This window comes from Oryx dammah, unplaced genomic scaffold, assembly GCF_014754425.2.
Source record: "Oryx dammah isolate SB20612 unplaced genomic scaffold, SCBI_Odam_1.1 HiC_scaffold_9, whole genome shotgun sequence".
Lineage (NCBI taxonomy): Eukaryota > Metazoa > Chordata > Mammalia > Artiodactyla > Bovidae > Oryx > Oryx dammah.
Genome location: NW_024070193.1, coordinates 58,754,209 through 58,781,186, shown reverse-complemented (window position 1 = coordinate 58,781,186; position 26,978 = coordinate 58,754,209). Strand labels below are relative to the sequence as shown.

The following is a 26,978-nucleotide window of genomic DNA, read 5'->3' as shown; positions in this document are numbered from 1 at the left end:
GATTACTATCTGATTTTTGATGAAAACAGATGAAAAATCACTGGAGGCAGGATAAGGATTCTAACATTGTATCTCTTAAAATAGCTGCTTTTAGATTGTTTCCACAGATTTGTCTCCATGGAAATTGGGTAGGAAAGGTCACCACGAGCCAAAAGTAAGCAGTTTCCCATTTAAAGTCACTTTTTGATTGTCAGAAGGGACCTGGCTCTGAAATTCAGGGTGCTATCACAGCATAAGTCTATGAGAGTTTGAGAGCCTAGTACATAAATACATGAACAAGAAGGGTTTTTTGTTTGCTTTGTCAATTCAGTTTTACTTTCAGAAGTTTTCCTTTGCAATTACCAGAGGGAAAAAACTGATCCTGGTCTTCAAACTTTGGTGAATATGTGAGTGTAATGTTTAGCCTTATATTTATCTCCTTTATTTGAAAGGCATTAAGTTTGATGAGCACTGTAATTTAGTTTCCCAAAGAGGAATCATTCCTTACTATGTACAAAGTCATAAACTTTAAAGTATTCTGGAAATACATTTTTACAATCACCATGGTTATATCTGAATTTGCAGCAAGGAATGCCATTTTGCCAAAAATATGAAATAATTTATTATGCTGGCAGTGTAAGAGCATATTAATTAGGTGTTAATAATTGTTTCATTCTTGCTTTAAAATACTTTGGAATCCAGAAAGAAATAATATATATCCATTTATTTATTTATTTAAACATGAAATTTGATTTATTTTATTTTTTTTACTTTACAATATTCTATTGGTTTTGCCATACATCAACATGAATCTGCCAAGGGTGTGCAAGTAGTCCCCATCTTGAACCCCCCTCCCACTTGCCTCCCCATATCATCCCTCTGGGTCATCCCAGTGCACCAGCCCCGAGCATCCTGTATCATGCATCGAACCTGGACTGGCGATTCATTTCACATGATATTATACATGTTTCAGTGCCATTATCCCAAATCATACCACCCTTGCCCTCTCCCAAGAGTCCAAAAGACTGTTCTAGACATCTGTGTCTCTTTTGCTGTCTCGCATACAGGGTTATCATTATCATCTTTCTAAATTCTATATATATGCATTAGTATGCTGTATTACTGTTTTTCTTTCTGGCTTTCTTCACTCTGTATAAGAGGCTCCAGTTTCATCCACCTCATTAGAGCTGATTCAAATGTATTCTTTTTAACGGCTGAGTAATACTCATTTGTGTATATGTACCACAGCTTTCTTATCCCTTCATCTGCTGATGGACATCTAGGTTGCTTCCATGTCCTGGCTATTGTAAATAGTGTTGCAGTGAACATTGGGGTACACATGTCCCTTTCAATTCTGGTTTCCTTGGTGTGTATGCCCAGCAGTGGGGTTGCTGGGTCATATAGCAGTTCTATTTCCAGTTTTTTAAGGAATCTCCACACTGTTCTCCATAGTGGCTATACTAGTTTGCATTCCCACCAACAGTGTAAGAGGGTTCCCTTTTCTCCACACCTTCTCCAGCATTTATTGCTTGTAGACTTTTGGATCACAGCCATTCTGACTGGCGTGAAATGGTACCTCACTGTGGTTTTGATTTGCATTTCTCTGATAATGAGTGATGTTAAGCATCTTTTCATGTGTTTGTTAGCCATCCATATGTCTTCTTTGGAGAAATGTCTGTTTAGGTCTTTGGCCCAGTTTTTGATCGGGTCGTTTATTTTTCTGGAATAAACTGAGCTGCATAAGTTGCTTGCATACTTTTGAGATTAATTCTTTGTCAGTTGCTTCATTTGCTATTATTTTCTCTCATTCTGAAGGCTGTCTTTTCACCTTGCTTATAGTTTCCTTTGCTGTGCAGGAGCTTTTAAGTTTGATTAGGTCCCATTTGTTTATTTTTGCTTTTATTTCCAATATTCTGGGAGGTGGGTCATAGAGGATCCTGCTGTGATTTATGTCGGAGAGTGTTTTGCCTATGTTCTCCTCTAGGAGTTTTATAGTTTCTGGTCTTACATTTAGATCTTTAATCCACTTTGAGTTTATTTTTGTGTATGGTGTTAGAAAGTGTTCTAGTTTCATTCTTTTACAAGTGGTTGACCAGTTTTCCCAGCACCACTTGTTAAAGAGATTGTCTTTTTCCATTGTATATTCTTGCCTCCTTTGTCGAAGATAAAGTGTCCATAGGTGCGTGGGTTTATCTCTGGGCTTTCTATTTTGTTCCACTGATCTATATTTCTGTCTTTGTGCCAGTCTTGATGACTGTGGCTTTGTAGTAGAGCCCAAAGTCAGGCAGGTTGATTCCTCCAGTTCCATTCTTCTTTCTCAAGATTGCTTTGGCTATTCGAGGTTTTCTGTATTTCCATACAAATTGTGAAGTTATTGGTTCTAGCTCAGTGAAAAATACCGTTGATAGGTTGATAGGGATTGCACTGAATCTATAGATTGCTTTCAGTAGTATACTCATTTTCACTATATTGATTCTTCTGATCCATGAACATGGTACACTTCTCCATCTATTAGTGTTCTCTTTGATTTCTTTCACAAGTGTTTTATAGTTTTATATGTATGTATATATTTATATATACACACACACATACGTCTTTTGTTTCTTTAGGTAGATATATTCCTAAGTATTTTATTCTTTTAGTTGCAATGGTGAATGGAATTGCTTCCTTAATTTCTCTATTTTCTTATTATTAGTGTATAGGAATGCAAGGGATTTCTGTGTGTTGATTTTATATCCTGCAACTTTACTATATTCATTGATTAGCTCTAGTAATTTTCTGGTGGAGTCTTTAGGGTTTTCTTCATAGAGAATCATGTCATCTCCAAACAGTGAGAGTTTTACTTCTTCTTTTCCAATTTGGATTCCTTTTCCTTCTTTTTCTGCTCTGATTGCTATGGCCAAAACTTTCAGAACTATGTTGAATAGTAGTGGTGAACGTGGGCACCCTTGTCTTGTTCCTGACTTTAGGGGAAATGCTTTCAATTTTTCACCATTGAGGATAATGTTTGCTGTGGGTTTGTCATATATAGCTTTTATTATGTCGTGGTACATTCCTTCTATTCCTGCTTTCTGGAGGGTTTTTATCATAAGTGGATGTTGAATTTTGTCAAAGACTTTCTCTGCATCTATTGAGATAATCATATGGCTTTTATTTTTCCATTTGTTAATCTGGTGTATTACACTGATTGATTTGCAGATATTGAAGAATCCTTGCATCCCTGAGATAAAGCCCACTTGGTCACTATACTATGTATGATGTTTTTAATGTATTGTTGGATTCTGATTGCTAGAATTTTGTTAAGGATTTTTACATCTATGTTCATCACTGATATTGGCCTGTAGTTTCCTTTTTTTTGTGGCATCTTTGTCAGGTTTTGGTATTAGGGTAATGATGGCCTCATAGAGTGAGTTTGAAAGTTTACCTTCCTCTGCACTTTTCTGGAAGAGTTTGAGTAGGATAGATTTTAGCTCTTCTCTAAATTTTTGGTAGAATTCAGCTGTGAAGCCATCTGGACCTGGGCTTTTGTTGCTGGAAGATTTCTGATTACAGTTTCAATTTCAGTGCATGTGATGGGTCTGTTAAGATTATCTATTTCTTCCCGGTTCAGTTTTGGAAACTTGTACTTTTCTAAGAATTTGTCCATTTCTTCCAAGTTGTCCTGTCTTGACCATTTTTATATATTAATAATAAAAAACAAAAAGTTTTTTATTATTAATATATAAAAATGATCAAGACAAGCATATGGAAATTAAATTTCAAAGGATATTTTATCTTAATTGGGTAGTGAATTGTTAAGGTAACCAAGAAGCTATTTGAAGTTATTTCCATAACACTACAGTTAAAAATGCTTCCCCACATATTTATATCATTATTTAAATGGAAATGTGTTTTTGAATATAATACCTTTACTCAATAGAGATATGTCAGACTATATTTTGACTTATTAACCAATTTTCTTTCCCCATCATATGTCCTTGTGCCCTTTCACCTACTTTCATTCAATCAGGTAGACAGTTTTGGGGGGTTGCATAAGGGAAAGGTTGACAGCAGAAAATGGAGAAAAAGGTAGACTCTTCAGTCTCAAAAGGCTGGCCCTCAGGGTAACTGGAAAGAATACCAGATTTAGTTTAAAAATGAACAAACAAAAAAAACCATAAAAGACAATTCAAACATGATAGATAAGAGCCAGGCTACTCTCCAGGATGGGCAGAAGTCAAAGGAGGAACAGTGAGAAGCTGGAGATTGGCGGGTTCCAAATAAGGGAGTCCCTTATCCAGCCCCCAGGCTAACTTTGACAGCAGTCAGTTTGTTTACTCTCAGTTCCAAATCCACCTTCATTGCCCTGTTTGTGATACTGACACATATGTCCCTTGTCAGCTGGCTGGATGTTCAGATCTATCAGCAGAGGGCACTAGTGGAGGATGAAGCCTGTCTTTCTGGTTCCAGTGATGCTCCTGCCTTACCTTAGTTCGGCAGCACTGAATGGTCAGCGGGGAAGGGAACGTCAAGTGGTGCTAACCCTCAACCAGATTTGGTGGCACCAGCCCTGCAACCAGCTTTCTGAAGAGTTCCATGGAGCAGAACCTACCTCTGGTACCTCACCTGGTCCCACGGAGGGCAGTTCCTAGCACGTTGTCCTTACATGCTGCTTTCCACCAGGTCCAAAGCACAGAACCTCAGAACTTCTCTCAGATTTTTCCAGTGAGGTCTGAACCTCAGCCCAGGATAGGGTGTCCTCTTTCATTTTGTTCCTTTCTTGGGTGCTCTTCCTTAGCCCTATAAATAGTGACTTCCCTATCTGCCCTTATAGTCTTTAAATTTCTCTTCCCCTCCTCAGTAGATGCTGCTGCTAAGTCACGGCAGTCATATCTGACTCCTCAAGACCCCATGGACTGTAGCCCACCAGGCTCCTCTGTCCATGGGATTTCCCAAGCAAGAATACTGGAGTGGGTTGCCATTATCTTCTCTGCCTCAGTAGATGATACCCTGTTATTATGAGTAATTCTTATATAAGTATTTAAGTGAAACCGTCCCTGTTGAAATCATTGTGGTTTCTCTTCCCTGACTAGACTCTTAATGAAACAGATTTGGTTCCAGGATTGTCCAGGAGGAGCCACGTGGATGGTATTTGAAAACTGGTTTGACTGTACCCTTGAAACTAAGCCCACTGCTGGGTTGTTTGCCAAAAGGACCCAAGGTGCTAGTGATCCATGGCATGCAGTGCTGCTGCAGTTCATCACTGCCATCTGGATGAAGAGCCGACTGAAGGGAGCACCCTGGAAGCTTGAGTGACTGCTACACTTGATCGTCAGGCAGTATGAAGATCACAAGGATGGTGGGGTAGGTGGATCCTTCCGATGTACTGGAGCACTTACAGAGACAATGACAGGCTTGGGTCCTTTAACTGTCAGCTCAAATAACAGTCTAAGAGCCAGGAAGATTCCATGACAGCCCTCGTAGAATGTACTTCTTGCTACCACAGCACTGGTATAGCTAATAATCAAACAGGGATCTAATTGAGTAGATTGCTGAGTTACAGTGTCAGCTGAAAGCTCATTTCACCAAATTTCTCAGGCAAAAGTTAAAAAAAAAAAAGATTAGAATACTAAAACTCCAAGTAGGGACATGTTGTTTGACCCAGTTAAAACTGACTATCTTGAAACTCAAGTCACTCTGAGCTATCATTGCCAGTGGAAGTAGCTCTAAACCCTGAATCTGAGAAGACAAGCCTTCTTTTGCTTCAAAACTCAATACTAACCTCACCGAGGACAAATGAGGGCTAATATCTTTAAAAGAGATACTCATTCCTCTTAAGGCCCACAATAGTGAGCTTTAAGTCAAAAACAAGGGTCATATCTCAATATGATCCAGGGGAACTGGTACACATCATTACCAAAGAGGAAATAGCTTATACATTTAAAAAAAAAAAAAAAAAGGCAAGATTTTGTTATTCCGTATTAGTAGCAACCCAGAGAACATGCGCAGGAGTGGATTCTAAGGGTGTCTCAAAGGAATTCTTTGTCAATATTAACACCAAACTTGTACTTAAGATGAAAAGGAAATAAAAAGCTGGCACACTGACCTGAGTGATGTAGATGAGTTTGTGCAGCTGGATTAGGATCTGCTGAATAGGATCACTGATCTGACGTACTTTCCTCTGTGACACAGCAATTCCTGCAGATGCTGTGGATAAAAAAATCTGCAGTTAGTGAAGACCCTGGTTTTCCCCTTCAAACAGCGTATTAATGGAAAAATGGGGTAAAATTCAGGGGAAAAAAAATAACAAAGCAAAAGCCCTCATCCTACCAATGAAACAGTATGTAGAGAGTTTGTAACACTTCAATATTTTATGACATTGGATGCATAATTCCTTCCTTCTACTTCTCAGACCCCTAAGTAACATGATGATGTTATTGATAACATCTGGAAGACTATTTATCACTTGGAAAATTTGCTTGCAATTATACCAGGCTGCCACTAGCAGTCAGTGGTGACTTGTATACTGGGTCCACTGAAAAGGTAGGCTTCAGATAATGTGCAGTTAAGAGACTATCACACTTTAAATTTTTAAATTCATTATAGCAAATAAAACTACTTTTATTAAAACTACCAAAATGCAAATATTGAATAGGCAATCTTACAGAGCAAACAAAAAACTAATAAATTATAATTTGTAATATAATCAAGGGTTTGAAAGTTGTTACAAATTATAACTTTCACCTACCTTCAGGTCTCAATAAGACACATTTATAATTTATTCTCGGTTCTCATCATAGAGCCACATCACTTTCACAGTCCTAGGCTAGCTTGGTGCCAAATTGCATCTAAGCCACTCTCCCAGATTCACATGTCATAGGCACTAGTCCCACTCTTAACTTCAAGGAATGCAAAGCTATTTAAAGGAAAGGCCTTAACCTCCATATTAGTCACAAGGTCCCCTCTGCCTCCTCTCAACCTCAGATCCACAACAGAAGAAAGACCAGATAGGTGGATGTATACTATCCTCTCTCCCATCTTCCTGTTCTTTCCCTTCCTTGCTACAACCTGTAGCATGCTTTCTAAAATAATGCTTTTCTTCCCAAATTCTCATTTTTAAAGAAAATTTCCAAAGACCTTTTTTTTACCTCAATGAAACCTTGCGTAGATGAAATTAAATGTGAACACAATCATTGCTTTAGCAACAGCTAAGATTTTGAAAAATGATTCTAAGTGCTTTCTGAGAAGGCTTACATATTTTACCCTAAAAATTTATTTTCAAAACATTTATAGAGGAAATTTAATGTGGCCATTAAAAGATTCAATCTGTCTTATAATTAGCATATGAAAATGTATATTTAGGAAACAAACTACAAAAAAAGAAAATATTCTTTTTCTTATGGGTGCTTTTACTGTGTTGAGAAATTCACACAAGAAATCATCTAGTTCTAATTCATCTACATTTAATACCATTTAAATGTTTGAAATTTAAAGGATCTACCTCCTCTAGGAACTCTGTCTAACTTCTTGTAAACATGAGTTACTTGACCTTTCAAATGAGGCTTAATAAATTACCCTTAGTGTAAAAATGTGAAGATAAACCAGAAAGAATGAAGGTAGTTCTGAAATAGAAAACAGAACTGGACATATCTGCTTTAGTCTGCAGAGATGGCCAAGTATACATACATTATATTTTGTACAGTAATGTTTCTTTGCAGAAATAATTATTCTTTTTAAATAAATTTATTTTTTGATTTTTTATAGTTTTATTTTTTAATTAATTTATTTTTTATTGAAGGATAATTGCTTTACAGAATTTTGCTGTTCTATGTCAAACCTCAACATGAATCAGCCATAGGTATACATATATCCCCTCCCTTTTGAACCTCTCTCTCATCTCTCTCCCCACACCACCCCTGTAATTATTTGCCTAGACTGATATCTAAAACTTATGTAGTTTAGTTGATGTTTTATATCTGTGGCCATAGATATAAAACAGAAATAGTTAGCTAGAATGCCTGCCTTCTGTACTACTCAATAAGCAGTGAAACAATTCTTCTTTTTTTAAATATAGATTTATTTATTTTAATTGGAGGTTAATTACTTCACAATTTTGTATTGGTTTTGCCATACATGAATCCGCCACAGTATACACGTGTTCCCCATCCTGAACCCCCCTCCCTCCTCCCTCCCCATACCATCCCTCAAGTAAGCCAGAAATAAAAACACCAATGTAGTATACTAATGCACATATATGAAATTTAGAAAGATGGTAATGATAACAATTTTTCTTTAAGACCCTTGGCCACTACTCTCTCAATCCCAGTAATTCCTTGAGTTTTGAAAATAGCTTTGATTTCTTACTCTCTAAAAAGTACATTTTAAAATGTATATTTACAGATGCCTATTATAAAATAAGCAGACAAATGTACAACAACCTAAGTATCACAGAAGAGACTCTAGAACACCTGGAACCACCATCCATCAGCCTTCTCCCCAGAGGCAACCTCTGATACCAGCTTGGCTTGTTGCCTTTCAGTTACTTTTCTGTCTATTTACATATTTCAGTGTGTACCTTCAGAGCAATATTTTTCAAACTATGGTTGAGTCCTGAATCAGTTTAATGAGCCAGGACCAGCTTTTGAAAAGTGGAAAGGAATGGCATAGAATAAAACAGGATAAAAAAATTTCAGAGCACTGCATGTAGTAAGGGTTCACTCAGTCTAGATATGAAATGTGTGCCTTACTGAGGATCATTTCCAAAAAAACACTTTGAAAGCTACTATTGTAGAAAATCTATAGTGCTACCTCATGCTTTCTTTCCCTCTTTTTAAATAAATGGTGACACATTATAAGTCTGGTTTACAATTTTTATTCTGTCTGTTTTAGAGATTATTTCTTATCAATACACATTATAGCTCATTTTTAATGACCACCATTGAACAGCACTACATGTTCCGCTGCATGTGCTGTATGCATGCATACACTTCTGTCTTGATAGGGCCTTAGTTTTCTTTCAACTTATCATGATAGTAAATGATGCTGCAGTGAATATGTGTGTGTGTGTGCCTCACTGTGCAAAGGTCTTTTAGTGTAAATAATGAGAAATTAAGTAGCTGGGTCCTTTGATACACATATTTGCAATTTTAACAAATACATGTTAAAGGAGCTGAATCAATTTGCACTCTAACCAGAAGAGAATCCACTTTTCTATCCCTGAACACTATAGTCAAACTTTTCAGTTTTACCATTGTGATTTTGTTTTATTTTGTTTATCTAAATGCTGATGAGGTGCTGCACTTCTTCAGTGAATTTTCTGTTTGTTTCCCAAGTTTCTTTTTTCTTTTTGATTTGTATATCATCTTTACATTGTCTGAATACTAATCCTTTTACTGTATTTTATATGTTATAAGTATATTCCCTTAATCTGTTACTTCTGTTCAGTTTAAAGGGCAATTCCCAACCCCATCACCTAGACTAAAGACAGTCTCTCAAGGTTATCTGCTGCTGTTATGCCATGACAAGTCAGGACCGCATGACCAGTTTAGCACTCTGGGTGCTGTGGCAGGATTACTGAGATGTGAGTGATCACATGGGTTAGGACTGGGGAGAAGAAAGAAATTTAAGGTTTCATAATGATGGGAGTCTGACTGTAACACTTGCAAACCCTCTTGATTTCCTGAACAACTTCAGCTAATCCTACGTACGATAATTTTTATTCCTTTTTCTACCTTATCAAATCATCACTGTTTTTTATATTCCCCATCCCAAAATATGTGTTTAGCCATTAGTAATTTCAGGAAAACAAAAATAATAAAAATCCAAATATGTATCTTTAAAATTTTTATTCATTAGACATTAATAACTACTAACTTCATGGCAAATGTTAGCCATATAAAGCATTCTCCCTCTGTCTTTCAGATTAGACACTGAAAATACTATACTTAACTATTCACAAAAAATGCAACACATATTTATATTGACAAGTTTATTAAAACAAATTTCCCTTAAAAAGAGATCATAGATGGTAATTCCCTGGTGGTTCAGTGGTTAGGAATCTATGTTCTGTCAAGGGCCTGGGTTTGTTCCCTGGTTGGGGAACTAAGATCCTGCATGCTACAGAATGTGGCCAGGAAGAAGAAAAAAAAAGGATACCATGTAAACTGATCTTACTTCAATGTCAGTCATGCATAGTATGTTCATGATTCATCCCTATATAGTTCCTGCTGCAAAAGATAGAAAGTCTCATTCAAATTTAAATAAAATCAAACTTTTTAAAATAAATTTATTTATTTTAATTGGAGGTTAATTACTTTACAATATTGTATTGGTTTTGCCGCACATCAACATGAATCCACCACAGGTATACACGTGTTCCCCATCCTGAACCCCCTCCTTCCTCCCTCCGTATTCCTTTTATGGTTTTATTAAAATAGGGAGCTGAATTAGTGTTTTAAAACTTAGGAGAAAACCACAAAATTCATTATAAGTGGCAATTTACCTAAAATGCCAAATCATATCTGCTGGCTTTCTGTGTGGGGAACGTGAAACTGAACAGCTGTTTCCCCTCTGAGGTGGTGCTAGGAGGACGTGGAGAGGTGCTGGCAAGGGTTTCCCACATGTCGTCTCACGTGGTCCTTGTAACTGTTCTGAACGGTGTCCTAATTTTATAGATAACTGAAATTAAGAAGAGTGTCCAACCAAGCCTGAAAAACTGGGACCTGCAATTAGATGGGCCCTAAATTCTACACTTACTCAACTCTCCTAACTTGTTACCAGGAGACCATGAAACCATGGACCATGTAACCTAACATATATGCTCCTTCCCACACCTGAAATACTACTTCTTTTCTTAAAAGGAACTGCTACTTCTAACACGTTCTCATTGTACCTTTTAACATTCAATGGATCAAATATTTTTGAAAAACAAGTACACGTAATAAATTGGAAACATTATGTCTTCATACCTTGTGCAGTGCACTATATCTGGTTTATTATCTCATGACACATTACAGTAGTGAAGTTAGGGGCCCGCTCTTGGTCCAGTCTACTAAAGTCACAATTCACAGCACAAGCTCTGAACCTCTTAGTTACTACAAAATGATCAGGAGATGGACTACACATATTCCCCCAATTGACCAAGACATAGTATACTATTTTTCTAAATTCTCTCTGCTAAGAATCAGCGATTTTTGAACAACAGGGGAAGGGAGAGTTTACAGCAGGAGCTCCCTGAAAAAGAAAAAAAATCTATCTATCTATCTATATCTATATCTATATCTATATCTATATCTATATATCTATATCTATATATATTAGGGGCAGAGCCAAGATTACTGAAAGGGAAGACATGGAGTTCCTGTTACCCTACAACTAGGATACTCACAAGATGCTGGTCGGGGGCCTCTGAAAACCAGGCAGATAGGGGAACCACTAAGCAATCAGGTAGTATGTGAATGGGAGCAAAGAGGGGAGGGAAAGTGGAGGCCAAACGGGACTGGTGTGGCTGACGGGTGACTGGCAGCACCAGGAGAGGCATGCTTGCCTCCAGGAGGTTAACAGGGAGTAGGAAGGACCTTCGGAGGTTGGAGGATGGGGAGGGGGGAATGTGCTTGGCATTTCCTCCTGCCCACTTGGCCCCAGGGAGCTTGCACAGGCCCCAAGCCTGGTCCTATGCTCTTAGGGACCTCTCTGCCCACGTGGGTACTGGGCGGGTGAGAGGGAGTGGGAAGGAGAAGGACGCAAGCCAAACTGGGGAGCCCTCAGGGGTCAGGAGAAGTGCCTACTGCTCCCTTGCCCACTGAGCCCAAGGGAGTTTCCTAAGGCCCTGGGCCTGGCTCTCCACCCTCTGGGGCCCTCTCTGACCTTCAAGGCGCCTTCCACCCTACAAGACCTACTCTACCTGTGTAGGTCCTATGGGTGTGAGAGGGAGTAGGAGGAAGAGCCAGGCCCTGGGGCAAGAGTCACTTGGAGTTCAGAGGATCAGGGAACCTGCCTGGTAATCTACCCACTCGGCCTGAGGGAGACTCCTGGGGCCCCAGATGTGATCCTCCACACCCTAAGGCAGGAGAGACTGCAGAGGCCCCCTCAGCTAGGCTGAACCCAAGCCCCAAGCCCCAACCAGGGCCTTTTCCAGTAGTGTGGGTCCTGAATCAGGACCCTGCCCCTGCCTAAAGCTAGCCTCCACATAAACCCAGCCCCTGCCTAAGCCCGGCCCCTCACAGCTGAGGTTTTTCTGTCTTTTTGTTTCTTTTGTTGTTGTTTTGCTTTGTTTGAGGATTTTTTGTTCTTTTCCATTATCAAGTTCTGTTTTACCCTTCAGTGGTTCTTTTGTATATATTCTTCTTATTTTTTATAAAATATCTGTTAATTTTCTGAATTCATTTTATTTTTTTTGTTATTGTTATGCTCCCTTTTTTAATGATCATTAATGATTTTTTTTCTTCTTTGCTACTGGAGCTTAGTTTTACCCTCCAGTACTTGTTTTATATAGATTCTTATTTTTCTGAATATATCTGTTAGTTTTCTAAATTTAATTTGTAATTATTTGTATTGTCCTGCTTCTTTTTTTTTTTTTTTGGCATGCCCTGTGGCTTGCAAGATCCCACTTCATGGGCAGAGATCAGGCCGGAGCCCCTGAGGTGGGAGAACTGAGTCAGAACCACTGGACTAACAGAGAACATCATGCCCCAGGGAATATTAATTGGAGTGAGGTCTCCCAGTCAAAAGAATAAAATACTTAAGAATAAATGTACTTAAGGAAGCAAAAGACCTGTTCTCAGAAAACTATAAAACTCTGATGGAAGAAATCAAAGAGGACACAAACGGAGAGATATACCATGTTCTTGGATTGAAAGAATCAATATAGTAAAGATGAATATACTACCCAAAAGTGAAAGTGAAAGTGAAAATGAAGTCACTCAGTCGTGTCCGACTCTTTGCAACCCCATAGATTGTAGCCTACCAGGCTCCTCTGTCCATGGGATTTTCCAGGCAATAGTCCTGGAGTGGATTGCCATTTCCTTCTCCAGGGGATCTATCCAATTCAGGGACTGAACCCGGGTCTCCCGCATTGTAGGCAGACGATTTACGGTCTGAGCCACCCAAAGCAATCTACAAATTCACTGCAATTCCTATCAAATTGCCATGGCGGTTTCCACAGAATTGGAACAAAAAAATCTTACAGTTTGTATGGAAACACTTAAGACCCCAAACAGCCAAAGTAATCTTGAGAAAGAAAAATGGAGCAGGAGGAATCAGGCTTCCTGACTTCAAACTTTACTAAAAAGCTACAGTAATCAAAACAGTATGGTACTGGCACAAATGGTACATGATAGAAAGCCCAGATATAAACCCATGGACCTAAAATCACCTAGTCTATGACAAAAGACGTAAGAATATACAATGGAGAAAAAACAGCCTCTTCAATAAGTGGTGTTGGGAAATCTAGACAGGTACACATAAAAGAATAAAATTAGAATACTACCTAATATCATACATAAAATAAACTCAAAATGAATTAAAGACCTAAATGTAAGACTATAAAACTCTTGGATACTATAAAATTCTTGGAGGAAAACAAAGGAAAAACACTCTTTGACATAAATCACAGCAAGATCTTTTTTGAACCACCTCCTGAAATAATGAAAATAAAAACAAAATAAACAACTTGGATCCAATTAAACTTAAAAACTTTTGCACAGCAAAGGAAACCATAAGCAAGACAAAAAGACAAACCTCAGAATGGGACAAAATATTTACAAACAAAGCAGTGGACAAAGGGTTAATCTCCAAAATATACAAACAGCTCATGGAGTTCAATATTTAAAAAAATAAAATAAAAAAATAGGCAGAAGATCTAAATAGACATTTCTCCAAAGAAGAAATATAGATGGCCAATAAACACAAAAAATGGTGCTCAACATCACCAATTATCAGAGAAATACAAATCAAAACTACAATGAGGTACCAGTTCATACCAGCCAAAATGGCCATCATCAAAAAATCTACAAACAATAAATGCTGGAGAGGGTGTGGAGAAAAGGGAACTCTCTTACACTTTTGGTTGGAATGTAAATTGGTACAGCCACTGTGGAGAACAGTATGGCGATACCTTAAAAAACTAAACATAGAACTACCATATGATCCAGCAATCCCAATATAGGCCATATACCCTAAGAAAACCACAACTTAAAAAGACACATGTACCCCAGGGTTCATCACAGCACTATTTACAATAGCCTGGACATGGAAGCAACCTAGATGTCCACTGACAGATGAATAGATAAAGATGTGGTACATACATATACACAATGGAATATTATTCAGTCATAAAAAGGAATGAAATTGGGTTAGTAGTAGGGATGTGGATGAACCTAGAGCCTGTCATACAGAGTGAACTGAGTAAAAAAGAGAAAAATAACATATATTAATGCCTATATATGGAATCTATAAAAATGGTGCTGATAAACCCATTTGCAGGGCAGGAACAGAGGCACAGACATGGAGAACAAAGCTGAATGTATGTGCCCTATGTTCAGCCTATACTACAAAGCTAAAGTAGTCAAAACAGTATGGTATTGGCACAAAAACAGACACATAGATCAATGGAATGGAGTAGAGATCCCAGAGATAAACCTACACACATGAGGTCCCCTAATCTATGACAAAGGAGGCAAGAATATAAAATGGAGGAAAGAGAGTCTTTCAACAAATAGTTCTGGAAAAACTGGGCAGCTACACCTAAAACAACAAGATTAGAACATTTCCTCATACCATATGCAAAAATAGGGCTTCCTTGGTGGCTCAGCTGGTAAAGAATCCACTGAAATACAGGGGACCTGGGTTAGATCCCTGGGTTGGGAAGATCCCCTGGAGAAGGGAAAGACTACCCACTCCAGTATTCTGGCCTGGAGAATTCCATGGACTGTATAGTCCATGGGGTCGCAAAGAGTTGAACACAACTGAGTGACTTTCACTCACTCACAATACAAAACTAAACACAAAATAGAGATTAAAGGCTTAAATGTAAAACTAGAAACCATAAAACTAGGAGAAAAGATAGGCAATACACTCTGAGGCCTTAGAAATATTTTTTTGGATATGTCTTCTCAGACACAGCAAACATAGGCAAAAATAAACAAATCAGATCTAATCAAACTTAAAAGCTTTTGCACAGTGAATCAAACTATAGACAAAAGGAAAAGACAAACCATTGAATGGGAGAAGATATTTGCAAAAGATATGTCTGATAAGGGGAATACCCAAAATAAATTAAAAACTCATACAATTCAATATAAAAAAGTTAAAAATGGACAGAGCACATTAATAGACATTTCTCCAAAGAAAACATACAGCTGGACAATGGAAACATAAAAAGATGCTCCAACTTGTTAATCATCAGGGGAATTCAGATCAAAACCATCATGAGAGATCAACTTTTACCTATCAGAATGGCTATAGCCAAAAGACAACACATAAATGTTGGCAATGATGTGGAGGAAAGGGAACCCTAGTATATTGGTGGTGAGAGTGTAAATTGGTTCAGCCACTACAGGAAGCAGCATGGAATTTCCACAAAAATTAAAAATACAACTACCATATGACCCAGCAATCCCAGTTCTGGTTATATATCTGAAGAAAACAAAAAAAACACTAATTCAAAACGATGTATGCACCCCAATGTTCATAGCAGCATCATTTACGATTGTCAGATGTGGAAGCAACCCAAGTGCCCATCGACAGGTGAGTGGATAAAAAAGACATGGTGTGTATATATGCAATGGAATATTATTCAGCCATAAGAAAGAATTAAATTCTGCCATTTTTTTCAGCAATGTGATGGACCTAGAGAATATTATGCTTAGTGAAAAATGTCACACTGAGGAAGATAAATACTGTGTGTGTTTTCACTTATATGTGGAATCTAAAAAATAAAGCATATGAACGCATAGAGCAAAACAGAAACAGACTCACAGAGAACAAACTATGCTTTAATATACTATATTTGTTCTTTTCTTTCTGACTTACTTCACTCTGTATAACAGGCTCTTGGGTTATCCACCTCACTTGAATTGACTCAAATTCATTCATTTTTATGGCTGAGTAATACTGCATTCCAGTCCATTCTAAAGGAGATCAGTTCTGGGTGTTCACTGGAAGGCCTGGTGCTAAAGCTGAAACTCCAATACTTTGGCCACCTCATGCAAAGAGTTGACCCATTGGAAAAGACCCTGATGCTGGGAGGGATTGGGGGCAGGAGGAGAAGGGGACAACAGAGGATGAGATGGCTGGATGGCATCACCGACTCAATGGACTTGAGTCTGAGTAAATTCTGGGAGTTGGTGATGGACAGGGGGGCTTGGTGTGGTGCGACTCATGGGATTGTAAAGAGTCAGACACAGCTGAGCACCTGAACTGAACTGAACTGAACTGAATATTGCCCTGTGTAGATGTACCACAACTCTTGTATCCATTGGTCTGCCATGGACATCTAGGTTGCTTCCATGTCCTGGCTATTGCAAATAGTCCTGCAGTGAACACTGGGGTATGTGTTGTCTTTTTGAATTGTGGTTTTCTCCAGGGTATATGCCACCTACTTATATCTAATAGTTTGTACCTCTTAATCCCCTCCCCCTTTCACCTTTCCCTCTCCTTACTGATAAACACTAGTCTCTTCTCTGTGAGTCTGTTTCTGTTGAGAAAGTAAATCAAATGAAAGAAATAGATATTTGGAAAATAGTAATGCAGATAGTCCTCAGAAATGGCCAAATTTGTACAGTGGTAATCTGTAAGTGAACAAGGTTAGTAAAATAGAGCTAAAATAGTTAACATGCATACTTTGCATGTTATGCATGTTTATTCATTCATTCATTCCATGTTAATTACTGCTAATATGTTCATCTACTCAGTACAGAAATTCCTAAGTTTTCAATTCTGTTGTCAAATTGCTATTATCCAAAATCACTGCAGATGGTGACTGCAGCCATGAAATTAAAAGATGCTTACTCCTTGGAAGAAAAGTTATGACCAACCTAGATAGCATATTCAAAAGCAGAGACAGTACTTTGCCAACAAAGGTCCGTCTAGTTAAGGCTATGGTTTTTCCAGTAGTCATGTATGAATGTGAGAGTTGGACTGTGAAGAAAGCTGAGTGCCGAAGAATTGATGCTTATGAACTGTGTTGTTGGAGAAGACTCTTGAGAGTCCCTTGGACTGCAAGGAGATCCAACCAGTCCGTTCTGAAGGAGATCAACCCTGGGATTTCTTTGGAAGGAATGATGCTAAAGCTGAAACTCCAGTACTTTGGCCACCTCATGCGAAGAGTTGACTCATTGGAAAAGACTCTGATGCTAGGAGGGATTGGGGGCAGGAGGAGAAGGGGACAACAGAGGATGAGATGGCTGGATGGCATCACAGACTCGATGGACGTGAGTCTGTGTGAACTCTGGGAGTTGGTGATGGACAGGGAGGCCTGGTGTGCTGCGATTCATGGGGTTGCAAAGAGCTGGACATGACTGAGTGACTGAACTGAACTGAAATGAATCTAAGGAATACGTTATAAAATAAATTGTTTACAGAATCTAATTAGTATTAAAAGGCAGAACAAGAGGATTTTTAATAATAGTGTTGAAATGGCTTCATGGTTATTTGTTTTACAGGAGTTTGGAAGTGCATTAAATACTGCCATAAGGCCACAAATGAACCTAGAAGCTCACATTTTAAGAGTATGCTATAGGCAGGATCACATTCTAATACAGCCATTTGACACTCTAAAGTAATAGTTTTCACCCTTTGTTCTGCCATAGCAAATGGAAAATGATGCTCACATTCTAGATTTAGTCCTGGGAATATACCCAGGTTCTGACAAAATTCTCTCTTCCCTGACAATTTTTTCCAGAACATTTAGGCAATACAGGACTATAGCTGTTGTTTATATACAATGTAATGAATCTTCATTTGCACAATAGGCAATCTAAGTGGGGCCTATACCAGTTGTTTGTCATTTGGCAAAGCAACCAATTAGTCCAAGAACACCTGCAACATTTGGAATGCAAACTAGTCCAGCCACTATGGAGAACAATGTGGAGATTCCTTTAAAAACTGGAAATAGAACTGCCATATGACCCAGCAATCCCACTGCTGTGCATACACACCGAAGAAATCAGAATTGAAAGAGACACGTGTACCCCAATGTTCATCGCAGCACTGTTTATAATAGCCAGGACATGGAAGCAACCTAGATGTCCATCAGCAGATGAATGGATAAGAAAGCTGTGGTACATAAACACAATGGAGTATTACTCAGACATTAAAAATAATACATTTGAATCAGTTCTAATAAGGTGTATGTAACTGGAGCCTATTATACAGAGTGAAGTAAGCCAGAAAGAAAAACACCAATACAGTATACTAACGCATATATATGCAATTTAGAAAGATGGTAATGACAACCTTGTATGCGAGACAGCAAAAGAGACACAGATGTATAGAACAGTTTTTTGGACTCTGTGGGAGAGGGAGAGGGAGAGGGTGGGATGATTTGGGAGAATGGCATTGAAACATATATAATATCATATATGAAATGAATCTCCAGTCCAGGTTTGATGCAGGATACAGGATGCTTGGGGCTGGTGCACTGGGATGACCCAGAGGGATGATATGGGGAGGGAGGTGGGAGGGGGGTTCAGGATGGGGAACATATGTATACCCGTGGCGGATTCATGTTGATGTATGGCAAAACCAATACAATATTGTAAAGTAATTAGTCTCCCATCAAAATAAATAAATTTATAGTAAAAAAAAAAGTATGACTTTTATAATATTCAGAAAAACCACTCTGCATTAAGATGAATAAAAATATGGTTTTTTCACTGTAATGTAGAATAACTCTTAGGTAATAACTCAGATTTTCCCCATATGCATTACTGTGTTCTATACTATTAGTCAAAACTATCACTCCTTTATAGGTAAACTTTAGCATTCACTGACAACACTTAAAATGCTATAGTATATTCTGTTTTAAATTCAAATGCATGAATGGGTAAATGTTTAAAAAGTAGATAGTATAACAAACTGTAGGTCTAAGAAATATAATATATTACATGTTATCTATGCTAAAGAGTTTGTTTAAATATCCAGAGATCTGATTAATTTTACAGACATAAAGTCAAGTCTTGAACTAACTAACTCAACATACCCTTTAGGAAAAGTAATTCTTTTTATGAATCAAAACTGAACTTCAAATTGCTTACATATATATGTTTTGTTCTCACCGTTTTAAAATTAATAACAATCATTTTAGCTTCATGGGTATATTACGAACTTACCTTGTACCAAAATAGCTGGAGTGGGGCATGGTCAACATAACATCTTAATAATGTTTTGGACATCTTAACAACAAAGTTATCTCTTTTCTGCATCTATGCTGATCATGTAAATGCCCCCAAACTGTCAATAACTCTTCCAAAGCAAATTTAATAAATGTGGAGGCATGGACTAATATTAGAGTAAATCAATTCTCATCTCCTAAAAGTTCATATGTATTGACTCTACAAAAGAACACGAATTAAGGAAGTTAAAGTGAAAATAACTTTAAGCAATAATTCCAAATTAACCATAGTAAAACAGAACTTTATACTTGAGTCATATACATACATTAAAAGCACAATCATTAAGTTTTTTTCCTGGATTATCCAGGTTTAGTTAAAAACTTTACTGTTACTGTTGAACATTTGGTCCACTTTAATAGAAATTAGAAATGTTAATGCACACACTCTTTTTTTCTCAAACAATTACTATAAACTGTTATACTTTAAGAATTCAAATTTTCTACCTTATTAGAGAAATAATTTGATAGAACATTGTTTTAATCAAATACAAATAAGTAAAAAAAATTATCTGCATCAGAGTAAAAGAGATAGAAGAAAAGATACGCTTTACTCTTATATAGGTGCACAGCTTATAGAAATACATATGTAAAACATAGTTACTATTTTTGGGTAGTAGGTATGCACTGTTAGCTTCAAAATTCAACTGGCTAACATTCCTACCAAAGCAAAAACACAAACTTTAGAGAAATAGCTCATATATTTCAACAAATAAGTGAACACAGAAAGCACCTTGACACTGTTAATTTGCCAAACTATATAATAATGATGGACAGATGAAACAAGGTTCTCCTGTTGTTTGTACTAGAGTTACCTCCCAAGCATTCAGGCCCAACCACAATTCTGTGTTCACCCATTATGTGCTTGAGACCAGTGTTATCTAATACAAGTACTACCATGGTCTTTGAGACTGTGGAGAATCACAGTGGGAAGACTGTGGGACTGCCACCCCGTCACTAACTCAGCCTCTACCTCCTTAATGTGGGCACTGAGCAGGAGGGGTGGCACTTTCAGAAGCAGGTCAAGAGGCAGCAAAGCTGAAGAAATAAAAGGGGGAAAGACATGAGACTGTAACACAAATTGCACTGAATTTCAGGGTGTCGTGTGTGATGTTACTGCTGACAAAGCTAAATTACCTGGTCTCAGTCTGGATCCTATTCCACCAGTGAAGTCTCTGTAAGCAGAATGAGAAGGTTTATTCAACTTGGATTTGACTAACATTTACTGAAAGCTTATATCCCACTATGGTTTATGAAACCATATGAAAATATAGGTTTCTTTTTCCTAACGATGTCCTCAAGAGTTTAATAAAGGGAGAAAAGAGACATAATTGAACCCAGAGAAGAACTGACATTCTATGACGAATGGAAGAACCTGGTTGCATCACAGTTGTTCATAAGCTCTAAGAATAAATATAAGCCTAAATCTTAGGCTTGAATGATTTTCTTGTTACATTTAAAATCAAAATACTTGAACTTCCCTAGTGACTCAGTGGTGAAGAATCTGCCTGACATGCAAGAGACATGGTTTTGATATCTGATCCAGGAAGATCCCACATGACTTGCAGCAAATAAGCCCTTGTGCCACAACTATTGAGCCTGTGCTCTGGAGCCTGGGAACCACAACTACTGAGCCCATGTGCCACAACCAGTGAAGCCGATGTGCCTTAGAGCCCATACTCGCAACAAGAGAAGCCATTGCAATGAGAAGCCTGTGCACTGCAACTAGAGAGTAGCCCCAGCTCGCCCCAACTAGAGATAAGCCCGCACAGCAAGGAAGACTCAGAACAGCCAAAAATAAATAAATAAATAAATAATACTTATTTTGCATGAAAAAGAAATAGCATTTAAAATTGTATATGTAGTATGTTCCCTGCTTTATTCCTGCTGTCTTAAAGAAGAAACTATAACTCTTCCTATGAAATGAGATAATTTTTACATTTAAGAAGATTATATTTTTCCTTATGTTCTCTGCATTATTACCATCACTTTTTGTGATGCAACCCCATGGACTATATAGTCCATGGAATTCTCCAGGCCAGAATACTGGAGTGAGTAGCCTTTCCCTTCTACAGGGGATCTTCCCAACCCAGGGATCAAATCCAGGTCTCCCGCATTGCAGGCAGATTTTTTACCAGCTGAGCTATGAGGGAAGCCCCAAACTTTTAAATAAAAAATAAAATAAAGATACTTATTTTGTATGAAAAAAATAGCATTAAAATTTTATATTTAGTATGTTCCATACTTTATTCCTGCTGTCTTAAGGAAGAAAGTATACCTCTTCCTATGAAATGAGATAATTTTTACATTTAAGAGGATTATATTTTCACTTATGTTCTCAGCATTATTACCATCACTTTTTTGCCCTATTCTAAAATTTAGGATTTCCTTATCATTATGCAAGTTGGTCTCAGGACCTTTCACTGAGTGGAAGAGTCATTAGACCCTACTAAGGACAGCCATAAATAACCTTCAATCTTGTTTTATCTACTAGAATCTAAAGACAAGTTCTTAACAGTTTTTTTTTAAGAACTAAGAAAAATCTATGCCCTGACAAATTATAAGAACCATACTTTACTGCAACACAACCAAAGTACATCAAACATCCTCTATGTTTAAGGCAAATGATAGGTGTTTACTACGTGGGAATTGATATAGGGACTCAGACACAAATAAACATGATGGTAATTCTATTACCCCAACCCTTTCACTACAGTCACAGAAATTTTGATACATACAGGCAACACATAACCAAGTTATTAAGCATAGCAAATTCGGCACTCATTCACCCACCACTCAACTTAATTACTATAATATCAAAATGTGTGCATCTAACTGTGAACTCCTTTCCTCTCCATTTCCATCCTTCCAATCCCCCACCAATCGACTCCTCTCTTGATCCTATTTATTTTTTCTGTCCCATTCCCAGCCCATATTTCCAGACCCTTGAAAATTAAATGAAACTCATCAATTTTACATAGGTAATACATTCTTTTTACACCTGGAATAAGGTCACATATTTACATAAGGAAAAGGGATAATCCCTGCCTCACATTTTCAAAGAGGGGCATAATCTTAGCAGTGTCCATATAAGTGTGGGCAGAAGCCTCAGGATTGAGCAGAGGGGTAGAGCATCTGTTCCAGCAAATCATTCCTTTGCACACAGGTTACCCCTCAGCAAGGGCAAATGCATAGCCCACACCCTAGTCTTCTAGACAAGCCCAGCACTGTCCAACAGAAATATGCAAACTACAAACATAAGTCTAAATATTCTGGCAGCCACAGTTTTAAGAAGTATAAAGAAAAAAGTGACATTAATTTTAATAACATTTTAAACTAAAGTAACCCAAACATTATTTCAACATGTACTAAATATAAATATTAATGTAATTTTAAAAATTTAAATGAAATTTAAAATTCTTGGGACATACAGGCAACCTGGTCCCAGGGCAGAGCCCAAAAGTGGCAGCAGTGGCCATTGCTGGCACTTACTCAAGCAGCATCAGAAGTTTCCTGGATTCTGATGGGGATGCTCTACCACAGCTAACCTCTGACACACCCCACGAGTCCACATAGCTCTATGCTAACCCAGCAGAACTGTTCCACAATTGTGTAGGGGGTGGTGGCAGAGGCAGGGAGAAAGACTGGCTATGAAAAACAAAGGGGGCTTACATCTGAGTCAGTATCCGACGGGAGCTGCAGATGTCTACATGGTCAGTGCATTAGATCTCTGTCAATGTACAGACCACACTTGTTTCAGCACCCCATGCCACTGAAGCAAAGGTCTTGGTGCAGGGAAGAGAGGGGGAAAAATCCACTTAAAGGGGATAGAGCTAGCTTTTTCCCTGGCAATTTAAGAGCAGACAGGGTAGTGATGGCCACTGGGCAGAGAGGAAGTTCTGCCTCAGATCTGGTGCCAACTCTAGGCCCTCCATCTCTAGCACCACTGCCTATCAAGGGGATAGCTTCTAGCACATCCTGAAGAAAGGTATAACTGGTATCTACCTCAAATCCAGCTCACCCATCAAAGGCAGGTACAAGGCACACACAGTGTGCAGAGGGATGCTCCCACATAAAAACAGCCATTTCAAGACTGCAGTGGACAACTGTTTCACCTAAAGTAATAGAGACAGAGAAAGCTAAATAAAAAGAAGAACTACTTTCAATTGAAAAAGCAAAAGAAAACCCCTGAAAAATAATGAAACAGAAATAAACAATTTACCACAAAAGAACTTAAAACATGATTAATAATAAACTTAATAAAGGAAAAGAACTGATCTCAACAATGAACATTTTAAAATATTAAAAAGACCCAATCAGAAAGTTGCAGGATACAAGGTCAATACACAGAAATCACTTGCATTCCTGTATACTAACAATGAAAAATCAGAAAGAGAAACTAAGGAATCAACTCCATTCACCATTGCAACAGAAATAATAAAATATCTAGGAGTAAATCTACCTAAGGAGACAAAAGAACAGTATGCAGAAAATTATAAGACACTGGTGAAAGAAATCAAAGACAACATAAACAGATGGAGAAATATTTCATGTTCCTGGGTAGGAAGAACCAATACTGTGAAAATGACTATACTACCAAATACAATCTATGGATTCAGTGCAATCCTTATCAAATTACTAATGGCGATTTTCACAGAACTAGAACAAAAAGTTTCACAATGCATACAGAAACACAAACGATCCTGAATATCCAAAGCAGTCTTAAGAAAGAAGAATGGAGCTGGAGGAATCAACCTTCCTGACTTCAGACTATACTACCAAACTACAGTCATCAAGACAGTGTGGTATTGGAAGTATAGACCAATGGAACAAGATAGAAAGCCAGAGATAAACCTACACATCTATGGGTAGCTTATTTTCAACAAAGGAGGCAAGGATATACAATGGGGCAAATATAGCCTTTTCAATAAGTGGTGCTGGGAAAACTGGACATATACATGTAAAAGAATGAAATTAGAACACTTTCTAAAACCATACAGAAAGATAAACTCAAAATGGATTAAAGATCTAAATGTAAGATCAGAAACTAAAAAACTCTTAGAGAAAAACACAGGCAGAACACTCGATGACAGAAATCAAAACAAAATCCTATATGACCCACCTCCTAGAGTAATGGAAATAAAATAAACAAGTGGGACCTAATTAAACCTAAAAGCTTTTTCACAGCAAAGGAAACTACAAACAAGGTGAAAAGACAACCCTCAGAATGTGAGAAAATAATAGCAAAGGAAACAACTGGCAAAGAATCAATCTACAAAATATACAAGCAGTTCATATAACTCAATACCAGAAAAATAAACAACCCCATAAAAAAAGTGGGCAAAAGACCTAAACAGACATTTCTCCAAAGAAGATATTCAGATAGCTAACAAGTACATGAAAAGATGCTCAACATTGCTCATTATTAGAGAAATATAAATCAAAACTACAATGAGATACCACCTCACACTACTCAGAATTGCCATCATCAAAAAGTCTACAAACAATAAATGGTGGAGATGTTGTGGAGAATTCTCTTGCATTGCTGGTGGGAATGTAAACTGATACAGTTACAAAGCCAGAATATGACCCAACAATCCCACTACTGGGCATATACCCTGAGGAAACCAAAATTGAAAAAGACACAAGTATCCCAATGTTCACTGCAGCACTATTTACAATAGCTAGAACATTGAAGCAACATAGATGTCCATCAACAGTTGAATGGATAGAGAAGCTAAGATACATATATACAATGGAATATTACTCAGCCATAAAAAGAAAGCATTTCAGTCAGTTCTAATGAGGTGGATGAACATAGAGCCTATTTACAGTGAAGTAAGTCAGAAAGACAAATATAAATATCACATATTACCACATATATAAGGAATCTAGAAAGATGGCACTGATGAATTTATTTGCAGGGCAGATCATGAATTCCTTATTGCAAAATTCAGACTTAAATTGAAGAAACTGGAGGAACCACAAGACCATTCAGGTATGACCTAAATAAAATCCCTTATAACTATACAGTGGAAGTGAGAAATCAATTTAAGGGACAAGACCTGATAGAGTGCCTGATGAACTATGGACGGTGGTTCGTAACATTGCACAGGAGACAGGAATCAGGATCATCCTCCAGAAAAAAGAAACGCAAAAACCAAAATAGCTGTCTGAGGAGGCCTTACAAATATCTATGAAAAGAAGAGAAGCAAAAAGCAAAGGAGAAAAAGAAAGATATACCCATTTGAATGCAGAGTTCCAAAGAATAGCAAGGAGACATAAGAAAGCTTTCCTCATGGTCAATGCAAAGAAATAGAGGAAAACAACAGAATGGGAAAGACTAGAGATCTCTTCATGGAAATTAGAGATACCAAGGGAACATTTCATGCAAAGGTGGGCACAATAAAGGACAGAAATGGTATAGACCTAACAGAAGTAGAAGATATTAAGAACAAGTGGCAAGAATACATAGAAGAACTGTACAAAAAAGGTTTTCATGACCAAGATAATCATGATGGTATGATCACTCACACTCACCCAGAGCCAGACATTCTGGAATGTGAAGTCAAGTGGGCCTTAGGAAGCATCACTACAAACAAAGCTAGTGGAGGTGATGGAATTCCAGCTGAACTATTTCAAATCCTGAAAGATGACACTGTGAAAGTGCTACACTCAATATGCCAGCAAATTTGGAAAACTCAGCAGTGGCCACAGGACTGGAAAAGGTCAGTTTTCATTCCTATCCCAAAGAAAGGCAATGCCAAATAATGCTCAAACTACCTCACAATTGTAATCATCTCACATGCTAGTAAAGTAATGCTCAAAATTCTCCAAGCCAGGCTTCAGCAATACGTGAACCGTGAACTTCCTGATGTTCAAGCTAGTTTTAGAAAAGGCAGATGAACCAGAGATTAAATTGTCAACATCTGCTGGATCATTGAAAAAGCAACAGAGTTCCATGAAAACATCTATTTCTTCTTTATTGACTATGCCAAAGCCTTTGACTGTGTGGATCACAATACACTGTGGAAAATTCTTCAAGAGATAGGAATACCAGACCACCTGACCTGCCTCTTGAGAAACCTGTATGCGGGTCAGGAAGCAACAGTTAGAACTGGACATGGAACAACAGCCTGGTTCCAAATAGGAAAAGGAGTACATCAAGGCTGTATATTGTCACCCTGCTTATTTAACTTATATGCAGAATACACCATGAGAAATACTGGTCTAGAAGAAGCACAAGCTGGAATCAAGATTCAGTTCAGTTCAGTCACTCAGTCGTGTCCGACTCTTTGCGACCCCATGAATCGCAGCACGCCAGGCCTCCCGGTCCATCACCATCTCCCGGAGTTCACTCAGACTCATGTCCATCGAGTCTGTGATGCCATCCAGCCATCTCATCCTCTGTCGTCCCCTTCTCCTCCTGCCCCCAACCTCTCCCAGCATCAGAGTCTTTTCCAATGAGTCAACTCTTCGCATGAGGTGGCCAAAGTACTGGAGCTTTAGCTTTAGCATCATTCCTTCCAAAGAAATCCCAGGGTTGCTCTCCTTCAGAATGGACTAGTTGGATTATTGGGAGAAATATCTAACCTCAGATATGCAGATGACACCATCCTTATGGCAGAAAGTG

General features: G+C 38.0%; 1 protein-coding gene across 1 annotated transcript in view; it reads right to left on the bottom strand.

The window, feature by feature from the left end:
* The window catches only part of NEK10 (NIMA related kinase 10), a 270,851-nt gene that overhangs the window by 45,124 nt on the left and 198,749 nt on the right, over window positions 1-26,978 (bottom strand). Inside the window, 3 exon segments of the mRNA XM_040246355.1 lie at window positions 6,065-6,210; window positions 20,243-20,383; window positions 20,483-20,520. Of these exon segments, the coding sequence (XP_040102289.1) occupies window positions 6,065-6,210; window positions 20,243-20,383; window positions 20,483-20,520 (325 nt within the window).